Source organism: Lactuca serriola, chromosome 2, assembly GCF_051521515.1.
Source record: "Lactuca serriola cultivar US96UC23 chromosome 2, Lser_US96UC23_V15, whole genome shotgun sequence".
Lineage (NCBI taxonomy): Eukaryota > Viridiplantae > Streptophyta > Magnoliopsida > Asterales > Asteraceae > Lactuca > Lactuca serriola.
The window spans coordinates 42,967,404-42,980,654 of record NC_136409.1 but is presented as its reverse complement, the minus strand read 5'-3'; the positions used below and the strand labels follow the sequence as shown (position 1 = coordinate 42,980,654).

Genomic DNA, 13,251 nt, shown 5'->3' with positions numbered 1-13,251 from the left:
CCGACCGCATCGGGAATCGGGCTCACCCCGGCATCGGGCTCACCCTAGCACATGCACAGCATAACATATATCATAACACATAACATAATCACATAATCTACATCGGGCTTGCCCCATAACACATAATACATAGTATACTATCTAACATACATCGGGCTTGCCCCGGTATCGGACCGAAGCCCGGAACACTTGACACATATCATATAACATGCATGAATCACAAAGACATCACGCATACTTAACTACTTTTTAGGACCGCCCCGACATCGGACCGAAGTTTGGGAACATATAAACTGCATCGAGCTAAACCCCGACATCGAGCTCACCCCAGCATACTCTAACTGTACCCTGATCTAAGGCATCGCCTAACTTGGGCCTCGCCCTTGATCTGCTACTGAAGTAGTGGAACCTCATCCATGCTCCTACTAGTAGTGAGATACGGGCCCCGGCCCACACTCACATCCTTCCTATCACGGGCCTCGCCCCCACTCTGCTAACGTCGAGATATGGAACCCCATCCATACTCAGCTAGTGATGAGATACGGGACCTCGCCCATACTCACCTCCCTACCAGGCACATACAAGTATCACGTAGACAACAAGTATAATCTAACATACATCATAAGAATCTTCCTCGGGATTACCTCGGCATCGGACCCCTGGTCCGGAGACATACTATTATCTATCATACTTCGGGCTTACCCCGACATCAGACTCTTGGTCTAGAACCTATCGTACTGACACATGCAAGAATCTCAAAGACCTCTAGCATCCTAACATTCCTCGGGCCTTGCCCGACATCAGATCGTAACCCGGAACGTGTAACAATAATAGCCTAGGGCTAACCCCCTGGGTCTTCCTTCTATACGTAAACATAAACATAAACATAATGGGTCGGCATTGTGTGTAATGCCCCGATTCCCAGGTATTAAATTATTAAGAATTTATTTAGTTTTAAGCCCTACTCAACGAGTAAAGGATGCCCTACTTGTCAAGTAGCGTCGACGCGGGACCGCAAAATTAGTGATCTGCTCGCCGATTCCATAGAGGGACTCGACGAGTAGGAGCTGGCAGAAGAAACCCTAAGTCCCGGATTCTGCCCTCTATTTAAGGAAGCATAAGCCTCATTTGGCCTCCTTGCAGTCAGTAAGAACTCATAGAAAAACCCTAACCATGTATTGTAAGCTTGGAAGGGGGCTTGTGGGAGGAAGAACTGGGAGAACAAAGGGATAGGAGCAAGGAAGGAGTGGGAAATCCAAAATCTGCCTCAGTTAGCACCCATTGAAGGTATCAAGTCGACATCTTTATCTCTTGTCCTTCTAGATCTCATATGGTGGAAATCTAGGGTTTTATGGTTTGAGTAAGGTGATATTGCAAGACATGAGCTAGATCTGAAATTGTAACTTCAGATCTGGACCTTTCCCGAGTTCTAGATTCATAAAGTTCTTGTCTTTGTCGTGAATGAGACCCCCCTTGTGCATGAAACCCATTAAGAGCTTAGTTTTGGCATTAAGAACCTTTTTAGCCATGCATGCACGTAAAGTTTGCAACTTTACGTGAAAGGCATGCCCTGGGAGCTTGGATCTATAATTTGGAGCCATTGCATGGCTTAAAATGGATCTGTATGGCTTAAGGACTAAAGGAACTCGGCGAGTCATATTGGTGGTTGTCGAGGCCAACACAAATAATAACCCTAAATATTACACACTAAAATAGTGTATAGTGGTAAAGGGATCGAATCCACGGAGATTGGTTCAATTTATAACTCTATGAAAAATCTCTTTGTAAAAATACTTGTAAAATGACAATAAAAATAAAATGGGGGGTTTTGATGTTTTGAAATACTTGAAACAAACTAGAATTAACTATGATTTAAATAGACAAATGCAACAAAAATAAGAGTTTAATGTAAAATCAATAAAGGAGAGATGGTTGACTTAAAGTTTCCTCACTTTGACTTTTGATGAACATATCATTAGAATCCAATGGTGCAATACTTTGATTTAAATCCTTAATTTGGCTATAGCAATCCAAGGAGCTTGAGATTACCTAGACTTTTCTTAATTGTTGAAATGGCTAGAGAAGCTCATAACAATTTCCTTAGTCAAAGTCACTAATTCCAAATAGCATGTAATTAGTGAAAGTCAACTAGCATTAAGAACCAAAAAGTCACCAAATCCAAGAGGGGTCAAATGCTTTCACCACCATGTTGGAGGAAATGTTTTTATGATTGTGTGAAGCAAAAACAACACAAAAATCATTTGTTGCTTGCTAATTTGAGGATCATTTACTTAATCAAGAAATTAGCCAACTAATCACCACAAACATATTTAAACTCATGAATAAAAACATACTAGTAGTGATAATATGATAAAACACAAAACAATTCCATAAAGATTTAAGAACAAGTTCATGGATTCTTCAACATCCAACAAAAGTTCAAAAGATTCAACAAAAAGTCAACCAAGATTTGTTTAGCCAAGCATGGCTAAACTCAAATGAACAAAGTTAGATAAGATTGTACCAAACATTTGACAAGATTCAAGAGATGAAAAGAAGATATTCTTCAAGTGTTCTTGGCCTCCAAAAGTGCTCCAAACTCCAGAGAGAAAGTCTCCAAATCGGACCTTCAAGATTAGGCTAAAGAGGCACACCAAACTTCCCAAAATAGAGCTCTTAGCAAAATCCCGAAATTGCCCTAGTCAGGAACCCACGCGGGCCGCGGGGAATCTTACGCGGACCGCGGGCTCTGACGGGTAATTTTGGGCTTCTTCAAGTTTTGGGCCCCCACAGCTAATCCATTGGCCCAGTTCGAATCCAATCAACTCCTAGCCCATTTTTCTTCAATATATCTTCAATTAAAGCCCAATTTGTCTATCCACATCACTCTAAACTTCCGCAAACTCCCAAATATTGATCTTACACACTCAAGAATTATCTCGCGTCTTTCAAATTTAAAGCTCAATTCTTCCAAGCCTTCAAGTAATTGACAAGTCTACCCCATGAGTCACCTTCATAGCCATCAAGCACGAAATCCCCAATTCCTTTCAAGCCCAATCGCCTCCCAAGAGTGCCGCCCCGCTAGTTTCCAAGAAAATCTGCAATAATGCTCAAGAAACTAGAAAGTACCCCGAAATGGTCATAAAAATAACAAAAGGGAAAATATGCATGGAAGTTAACTAAAATGCGAATGAAATGTACTAAAATAAACTATAAAAAGAAGTAAATAAAATGAAGCTATCACATATGAAGATAGCCGTGGGCTCGACGAGTTGGATAAACAACTCGGCGAGTCCGATGAAGATTGCCATAGACTCGACGAGTTGCATGAACAAATCGGCGAGTCAGATGAGTTTTCCCCAAGTTAGGAATGCGTGTGTATCGATGTGTTACTAGAAGAAAACTCGATGGGTGGCCATAGGACCTCAATCGAGAATCGTGGGAACTCGACGAGTCACCCCGGTGACTCGGCGAGTGGGTAAGGATTTCAAGGAACTCGGCGAGTAGCCGAGGGTACTCGACGAGTTAAGGTCGACATGGACTGTTGACCTTGACTAAGGACTTTGACTTTGAACATGGTTAACTAGTTGGGTTATGAAGTACTCTGTGAGGATGAAGACTTATGAGCATGTTCGTATTATGGTAATAGGTGGTGGAGTCTTTGACAAGTGATCGGAGAGCTGTGAGTTATTTACCGAGCTGACATCTACGAGGTGAGTTATCCTCACTATGCTAAGGGGTCTAAGGCACCAAGGCCGGCCCATTGGATTTGACATCCTAGTAGTTATTGTTATGTTGAGTTGAGTTATTGATGAATGCTAGCTGATATGCTATTCGGGTAGATCTGTAGGACTTCCTGTGATATTGTATGATTATATGTACGTGCATTAGTCATGATACATGTCGACATGTTATGTGGGATGGGTTGAGGTTGTACTGCTTCGTGCGGTAGCCAACAAACCCTAGAGTATTCCAGATATGTGTTGAGGGCCCGGTAGGCATTCCAGACTCATACTTAGGACTTGGGAGCATTCCAAATACCAGCTGAGGGCCCGGTAGGCATTCCAGACTCGTACTGAGGGCTCAATGGCATTCCAGATACGAGCTGAGGGCCCAGTAGGCATTCCAGAATCGTACTGAGGGCTCGATGACATTCCAGATACGAGCTGAGGGACCGGTAGGCATTCCAGACTCGTACTGAGGGCCCAGAGGGTAGTCCAGCTTGAAGAGTTGTGGACCCATTGCATGCTGTTCTGTTTTGATTGATATGATATGTTAATGTTGATATTGCTATGTGGATTGTATGTGTATCGGTATTTTGGGGGTAACTCACTAAGCTTTCGGGCTTACAGTTTTAGTTTATTGTTACAGGTACATCAGGGGATCGAGGCAAGACCAAGGCATGATCGTACAGCTCCTCCTATTGTAAAATGATCATTTTTATTTTTCAACACAACAATTGAAAGATTTCAACCAAAAAACATGATAAAATTCAGATCTTCAAAATTCAAACCCTCATAAAAAATCAAATCTCTTAAAAATTAAGATTCTGCCATACATTCCCTTAGCTAGGTTAATTAGCATCTCTTGCTTTGAGTTTTTTCAATGATTTGGTGCTTAAGATAATTTTTTAAGCAATCATATATAAGACATTTTATATAATGGTCATGAAAAACAAATTAAAAAGGTTTTTTGTTTTTACATTTTAAATTTCTTTAATTAAGAAACTCCTGCAAAAGGATTCAAGGTAGCTGAGTGGCTGGCATTTGTTGTTGTTTTCAAGGTAGCTGAGTGGCTGGCATTTGTTGTTGTTTTTTAAAAAGAAAATACAAACGATAAAAAGAAAAAACAAGGTAATTACGTATTTATGTTTTGGGTTATCCCGGAACCTCTGCCAATGCTTGGTGAAGATGTGAAATGAAATTTTTTTTGAAAATTTCATTTTAATCATTAATTTTTAAAATTGTATATTATTCCGAGAAGTCTTAATTATGTTTTATACTGCAAATTGTTTTATTTTATATAAAAAAAAATCTTATTTTAAAAATGCATCAATATTATATCAATCTCTTATACGGGCGAGGCTAGCTAATGTTAAGCTAGGTCACTTTGACCTATCCAAATTTTAAAATGTTACAATAAGTTATATTTAAAAAATATTTAGGACATACTTTTTAAATATTTTGAAAGACCTACATTAATATGTTTGACAAAAAAACTAAACTGATGAAAAAGAGTGATATAAACCGTAGACAATCGAAAGAATATTATATTTTTTTTGGTGTCAAAGAATCACTCATCGACTCAAAGAATCACTCATCGACTCCCTGAAGAAAGTTGTGAAGCAACTTTCCATTATAAATAGTTGTTTCCTTTTTCATGCTTCCAACTTACTATCCATATAAGCTGGTTTTAGTAAAAAAAATAATGAAATACTGATTTGGTTCGGTTCTTTCACCACCAACTTTTATAAATGTTGCTTCTGTTAGATCTCTTCTTATTTCCCTGGGATTGTAATTCAATAGGCAACAGCACCGCCCTGTCAAGGGGGACGTTGCGGGTTCGAGCCCCGTCAGTCCCGACGGATCCAATAAGTACATCAATTCACCTTTTTTTTTTGTGGTACCGACCCGATTGAAACGGATTTTCTTTTGAACCGGTCTGATTGAAATCTGTTAGAGAATCACGTAGTTTTTTATTCTAGACCTCCCACTGAATTTTGTTATACAAAACTATTAAGAAAAAAATTTGCATAGTGACACCCTATTATAAAATAATTTTGTTAGGCAAAGGTATTGCGCAAAATCCGTTTATTAATATGGATGATTTATTTATAATGGATTCTGAAGAAATAATTATTTTATTATATGATTTTTAGTAACCAAAGTTTTGAAATCCGATCATCAAGTGCTAGTGTTTATGTTACTTAACATAAAAATTACAAGTAAAATGTGTCTAATATTTAATATAAAAATAATTATATACATGCATCATATAAAAACAGTTTCTTGTATGTCTTCAATATTATAAAAGTTGTAAGGATAATAACTATTCAATACAAAAATAAAATAAAAAGTTGTCGACCTGGTTGGCAAATAAGAAAAATATATATTATTTAAGATTATAGAGAATAGTGGTGTGCATAACATGTTGCAACATACCTTTTTTTACATGTCACCTAAACATGATATTAGTGAATGGTGGTGTGATTATCATGACATATCACTTTTTATATATAATTATTAATTCTGCTTATCTTTTTAACAACTATATTAACTAAAAACACAATTTAACAAATGACTTAAAATATAACTTAATAAATGACTTCAAACATAAAAATATGATTTAATACTAAACTTTAAAATATGACTTAATAAACTACTTCGTCATATTAAAATTTTTGGGTAGATCCGTCTTTACCTTTGCAATCCGAGTCTCCTCGGACAAATTCGATTCGTCTTTCATCAAAGAGTTTTAGTGCTCCTATTTTTTGTTTGATTTCATCTACCTCCAAGATTTTGTCGATTTTAGTGTTCCAATCTTAAAACTCCTTCATGACCTCAATGTTACTAGATGAACAAACAACACTTTTGAGCTTCTTTTTTGCGTTATCTATTCTCATAGGACGAGATGACACTTCATATGGTCGGCGGTGTTGAGGTCAAACCCAACATGGTTATGTTAGTGTATCTCATATCAGTACGAGACGGTCTTATAAATGACTATATATGTTAGAGTCCACATTTTCTCCACAAGGGTTCTTTTGGAGAGAAATCTTTAGCTCCATATATATTTACATGGTATCAGAGCTGATCTCCCACACCCCATGGCTCAGCACATCCATGTCTATCCTCATCAAGCCTCCGACTCTAAGGGGAGTGTTAGTATATCTCACATCGATGCAACACGGTCATATAAGTTGTTATATGTATTGGAGTCTTCTCCTTCCCTCCCTCCCTCTCTCTCTTGGAGAGGAATCTATTACAATATATATTTACATGCCATCAGAAGATTGACTATGGGTTGTTTCGGACGATTTGCTTCTTCTAAGCATGGACTTCTCGTCGGTTCAGCTTGTGACATGAGCCCCTCGTCGGAAGAATCAGTATCTTTGTCATACAAGTGTCATGGTTCGGTTTGAAAATTTGATTGTGAAACAATCAAATTTGGAAACTAGTTTGGGTTTGGGTTTGGAAAACGTTACGATGTTGGAAACATAAATAGGGCTGTAAACGAACTGAACGATCAACGAACTGTTCGTGAACCGTTCGGTGGAAAGTTCGTTTATATTCGTTTATTTAATAAATTAACGAATATGAACACAAATTTCCGTTCGTTTAGTTAAACGAACGAACATAAACAATAGTCTCATTCGTTCAATTGTGTTCGTGAACGTTCATTTATGTTGCTTGTTTACTTTTGTTTATGTTCGTCCATATAAATTCCTTTTATGTTCATATATGTTTAATTGTATTTAATTACATTACCTATATCATATGTTCATTTATGTTTACATATGTTTAAATTATGTTTATTTATCTTGTGACATGGGCCCCTCGTCGGTTCAGCTTGTGACATGGGCCCCTCGTCGGAAGAATCGGTATCTTTGTCATACAAGTGTCATGGTTCAGCTTGGAAATTTGGTTGTGAAACAATTTGAGTTTCAGGAACCGTCTCAAAAGGTTAAATGTGGGATCGTGTTCGAGTTGGATTTGGAAACTAGTTTGGGTTTGGGTTTGGAACATGTTCATTTATGTTCATTTGTTCATAAACATAAACGAACGAACATGAACAATACAATTTGTTAAACGAAAGAATATGAACAAGAAAACTTGTTCGTTTATCCGTTCGTGTTCATTCATTTGTTCGGCTAACTTAAACGAACGAATATAAACAAGCCATGTTCGTGTTCGTTCGGTTCGTTTACAGCCCTAATGACCTTTCTAGATGATAGAACGATATGAACAAACATATTCGGAAGAAATTTTGAATTTTTTTTATAAAATGCTAGTTTTATTTTTAAAAAAAATGAGTTTAAATGTATAAAATATTGGTCAAAGCTAGTCAAGGTGGTCAAGTCTTGGTCAAAGCTAGTCAAAGGGGTCCCTCCACCAGCACCTTCGGCTTGAAGAGCCCCCTTGGCGAGTGGGTTTGGCACACCCACTCCGTCTATAGTCTAATGAACAATAGAAAAATAATTACTTGTTACGATGTAGGTGAAGGTGAAAGTGAAAATGAAAGTGAAAGTAAAAGCCTGGGTTAATATGAATATAAGACCAAATGCCAACACGTTCGTTTATCTCATCAAGAAAACGTTAACACCTTGTATTCACTTACAAAATGTAAAAACAAACGTTTTCAAACCCTAACTCCCAACTCCCCTTCAGCTCTTCATCCACGCCCTATTATTATTACCTACAATAACTTCATTATTAGTTCCAAACTCCACCCTAAAACCACCTTCCTTAACACCAATTTCATCTCACCTATTTCGCTGTGATAAAAAGTTGCAACTTTTTATCTCTTTAGAGTCTCTAACGCACCTTTTAGAATAGGACAAAAATGGCACACTGTTTTTTTTAGGTATGTCAGAGTCCAATGCAATCCAAACACAGTACAACTATACCAAGAAGAGGGAGGAGTTTACCAGAATACACGAGAGTTTCACTTTCTGTACAGTATGTCATAATGACCCGGTCGGTACAACAAGACAATGAATGGGATTGGGTTTGGGTTTGGGTCAGAGCCCCCTGCAGCACTTGATGATGTGTCATTGTCATCAGAGGCTGGAACAAAATCATGGTGATTTACGCTTATGCCCCCGGTGTCACAAGAGCTACGATCAAGATACACAACACGAATCGGTACCCCCAACGCGTCAGACAATGCTGTAATGTGGACGTGGTCGCTTTCTTCACCCATTGGTTCCACTGATGTCTTGCAAAACTATACAACATTTAAAAATGGTTATTAGATTTTTTTTATTTTCTTTTTTTATTTTTTTTTTTTTCAAATCACAAACCTGCTCAACGGTTAAGTTTGCTAAACCGAATATGAATGGTTCGAAAAATTCCGAGCGTTTCCTTATTTCGCCGGAGGTCACAAACCTGAAAAACATCACAACTGGACAACAGCAGCTTTTGTCAGGACATGACAGGACAGTACAGAACAAGACAGACACAGGTCACAAAACAGGTTGTACTGTGTTTAGTGTATATTGGATTGGGACTGGGATTGATGTGAATGAGACAAAAAAAAATGCAATTTCTTTTGTCCTACTCAAAAACATGGGACGTAGACTCGATCTCGTCTGTGCAAAAAGACGAAAATGCCCTCGTCGTCCTCAAAGTTGAATATGGCTCTAGAAAGCTTGTGTGACAAAAGCACAAAGTAAAAATAGAATTGCTATACTTTTTTGAGTAAGTTGCATTTTTAGTCCCCAAGAATAGCAAATTTTTTCAATTTTGATCCTTATTTGAGGTTTTTGTAATGTTGATGACTGCATTTTTTAGGACCAAAATTGCAAAAATAGTCACTTTACTTGTAACAAGAACCAAAAAAGTTACTAGAACCTCAAATAAGGAAGAAAATTATAAGAGAACTTTTTGGGGACCAAAATTGCAAAAAACAGCTATACTCAGGGACGAAAAATGAAAATTACTCTACTTACCATAATCGGATACAGACTGATCGCGACTTCTAACTATGAGCTCATCATGACTGAAAACAAAAGATTTATAAAAATTCATGATTTCAAATAGGCATTTTGGTTTACTTTTTTAATCAAAATTAAAATCTGTAAACAATTTAGGATCTGAACCTTATAGGAGCTTCATTCCCTGTAACAACACTTTCAAGCTGCTCAATGAACAACTGCTCGACACAAATATAAAATATTACAAAATTGAATACAAAAAAACAAAGATCAAATATGTTTTAGTTATTAGTCTAATATCTATAATTCTTATCAATAGCAACAAAATAATGTAAAATCTTGTGAATACAATTCAAGGGTATAATGGTCTAGACAAAGATCATTGTCTTTTTATTAAATATATTTATTTATTAATCATCAGAGAAGAAGGAATTAATATGAAAGAACCACTTACTGCGAAAAAATCTTCAAATGTAAAATCAGCATAGCCTAAGCCCTGAAGAGTCTTTTTGCATTTTTCTACATTTGTTTTAATGCGCTCAACCTCAGCTATGTCTTGTGATTCAAGTATATGTTCCTTTAATGTAAAAAAGAAAAAGAACAAATGTTCAAAAATCAGCTATAAATATCCCACCAAAATATTCAAAAAAGGGTTTTGAAAATACTTTCATTGATATGGTTATTAACTTATTATAGCATCATACTTCCATTTCTTACTTTAAAAAAATCTTCCCATTTATAGCAATGGCATCTAATATGGATTACAATTGGAAAGATTTTTTATAATACAATGCTTTAATAGAAATAAATGAAAGTAGGATGCTGTAACACACACACACACAAAAACAAATAAAATAAATAAATAAATGAATGAATGCAACATACAAGGTAAGAGAACATAAAGCTCCGAAAGAAACAGTTCCCATCTCCACGTGTTCTTCTGATGGCAGCATATTGTTCACTCAGCACCTAAGTTGAATATAAATAATTCAAAAAAGAAAAGGTCAACATGGAATGCAAAAAAGCTAAAGTAAAAAAATAAAAAGAAAACCTTAATTTTCTCCAGTAAAATGGGGCTTCCAGACTTATACTCAGCTTCCAATGAAGAGAGAGGTTCCTACATTGACATCAAATGAAGTATTTCACTATAGCATTAGCATCCTACTTTCATTTCTTAAAAAAAAAAAAGACTAAATATAATAGATAGCAACATACTTTCATATAATTGTGTACTATAGTATCCTACTTTCACTTCTTTTTATTACTTTACTTCTTTTAAAAGATCTATCCTTTTATAAAGCATTGCACTTCCATTTGAATGACATTGCTTTGAATATACCCAATTATAGTGGTGAAACTTGCTTTGAATTTGAATGACATTGCTATAAATGGATAGATTTTCCAAAGTACAATCAAAAGAAATGCAATGAAAGTATGTTGCTATTTCTTAAACTCAATCTTTGAAGCGTTTATTTCCTATTACCTTATCACCAACAAACGGAGACTTGGCTGCATCCTCTTCAAATATTGCAGATTGTTGTAGCATAACATCACTGTCCTTGTAATTGGACCAATCATCAGCTTCATAAGCAGAGATGAATGTTGAGGATTCCGTTTCTGGTTCCACTGGGATTTCATCCTGGTTCTCCATCTATTTCAGGTGAAGAATTAGATGAGATCTCACTTTCCCAAAGAGCCTGTTGAGATTTAGAATAGGTAAGAAGATGATTAGGTTAATTCTGCCCTTATGTGAATCAAGAAGGATGATTATATTTAGCTAAGAAGGCAGTTAAACATATATGCAAGAGGTAGACGACTTGGGAACATGGTAAATCAATTACATTTGACCACTATTTGGTTCATCTTTCAAATCAAGTTGTAATCAACTTAGAAGATAACACACAAGACAAAACTAAGCATACTACTTTCAAAGAAGTCATCCTGATTATTGAACAAGAAGACAAGTAGAACACTGAAACATGAAGCCTCTATGAGTGATGCATCCCAAAGAAGCAACTAAAAGAAGACGAAAATATGAATATATCACAGCCAAACGGCATAAACCACCATTAGCGATTGACTTCACTCTTGTTCTTGTCGAATGTGTTCTTAAATTGTTTGAGAACTGTTACTTCATCTAATCATATGAATCTCTACAGTTTCAGGAGAATTTTGAGTCGCAAAAACAGTAAATATTAGATTGGCATCACATTCCTAAGCAATTGATTCCACATTTCATCTTGTTACAATGCATCATCGAATAATTGAACCCAAAATACTAGGAACATCTACATTTTCTTCTTAAGTTTTGAAAGAAGTAAACAGAACTGGTAAACGAACGAAGCAAAGCGTAAATTGCATACGTAGAGGACAATTTCTCGCTGTCATTACTGATGCATTGAGATGATTCAATTAAAATTCCGAGCTTCCGTAACTTCGATTAAAAACTGAAGTCTCCACAATTGCACATAGAACAATCAAATACGAAGTAGAAACCCTAATTTCAGTTGGATTTAAGGAAGAACAAACCTGGAATGTGATTAGCTGTAGATTAGTAACGAGAGAGAACGAGAGAAGGCAAGAAGATCGAGGGAAGATGAAGGTGTGAGTTAGCGTAGATGATGGTGCAAAGGGGAAAGCTGTGAGTTGAGCAGTTGAGCGAAGAAGATGAATGGATGAACGGACGTTAGGGCGGCTTTCTAAACACGTTGAACAGAAAGCGTGTTTGTTACACTGTTTGGAAAGACATATTACACTATAATAAAAAATAAATTTATCTTTTTGCATATTATTGACAAAATTGTAAAAATAACCCTTGGTTTGTTGAAAAGTGTTATTTTGGTTTAAAAAGTTTGGACCAGAGGTTTAAATTTTTTATTTTATTGCAAGTTTGGTCCAAACTCTAATGTCTTAACCTTTTTTGTTCTCCCCGTTAACATAAGTTTGACTTGTCAAAGTTAGGATATTTTGGTCATTTCCTTTTATTTAATTAATAAACTAGACTATGTATTCTCTTTACGCCATACGAATATTACCGCGTCTCATTCACATTTATAGTCCCTAATTTTCAATAAGTCGATTTACTTTCTTTCTTCATTGAGTGAGGGTCGAGAACCCTAATATGATTTATAGGTTGTGAGCTTCGATTAGGTGAGTTTCTTAGTGAATGTATATACTAATATGGAACGTAAGGTTGTCAAACAAATCATTCAACACAAGGGTGGCATATGGTACGTATTTAGATTTTAGCTCACTAAGTTGCACTTTTTATGTGAAATCATCACCTATGAAACTTATTTTTTGTTCTTGTTTTGAAGATAGAATTGTGAGTTCACAAAGTTTCTAGATATCAATCACATTGATTGAATTATGACTATGTTGATATGGTGGATATAGAAGAGTTTATATTCATGATATAGATGTCATGATGAAAGGGTTAAGATACTCAGTTCCTCCGGTAATTTACTATCATTTTCGTCTAGCCAGTGGAGACATGCATTTTGGACTACGTGCCCAAGGAAGCGATGATGATATTTGTACTCTTGCTTAATATGTGAATGAGCATAAACTTATAAGGGTATACACTAAATATGTGT

At 36.3% G+C, this 13,251-nt stretch overlaps 1 protein-coding gene across 1 annotated transcript; it reads right to left on the bottom strand.

Moving 5' to 3' along the window:
* Positions 1 to 8,241: 8,241 nt before the first annotated feature.
* LOC145086200 (ubiquitin thioesterase otubain-like protein) lies at positions 8,242 to 12,376 on the bottom strand. Its single transcript, XM_079023947.1, has 10 exons — positions 12,185 to 12,376; positions 11,139 to 11,352; positions 10,707 to 10,772; positions 10,541 to 10,624; positions 10,110 to 10,232; positions 9,821 to 9,873; positions 9,671 to 9,720; positions 9,023 to 9,123; positions 8,648 to 8,946; positions 8,242 to 8,415 (listed from the first exon to the last, which is right to left on the bottom strand). Exons 2-9 carry the CDS (start codon positions 11,304 to 11,306, stop codon positions 8,665 to 8,667), a joined length of 927 nt encoding a protein of 308 aa, XP_078880073.1. The 5' UTR covers positions 11,307 to 11,352; positions 12,185 to 12,376; the 3' UTR covers positions 8,242 to 8,415; positions 8,648 to 8,664.
* Between the last annotated feature and the right edge of the window lie 875 nt (positions 12,377 to 13,251).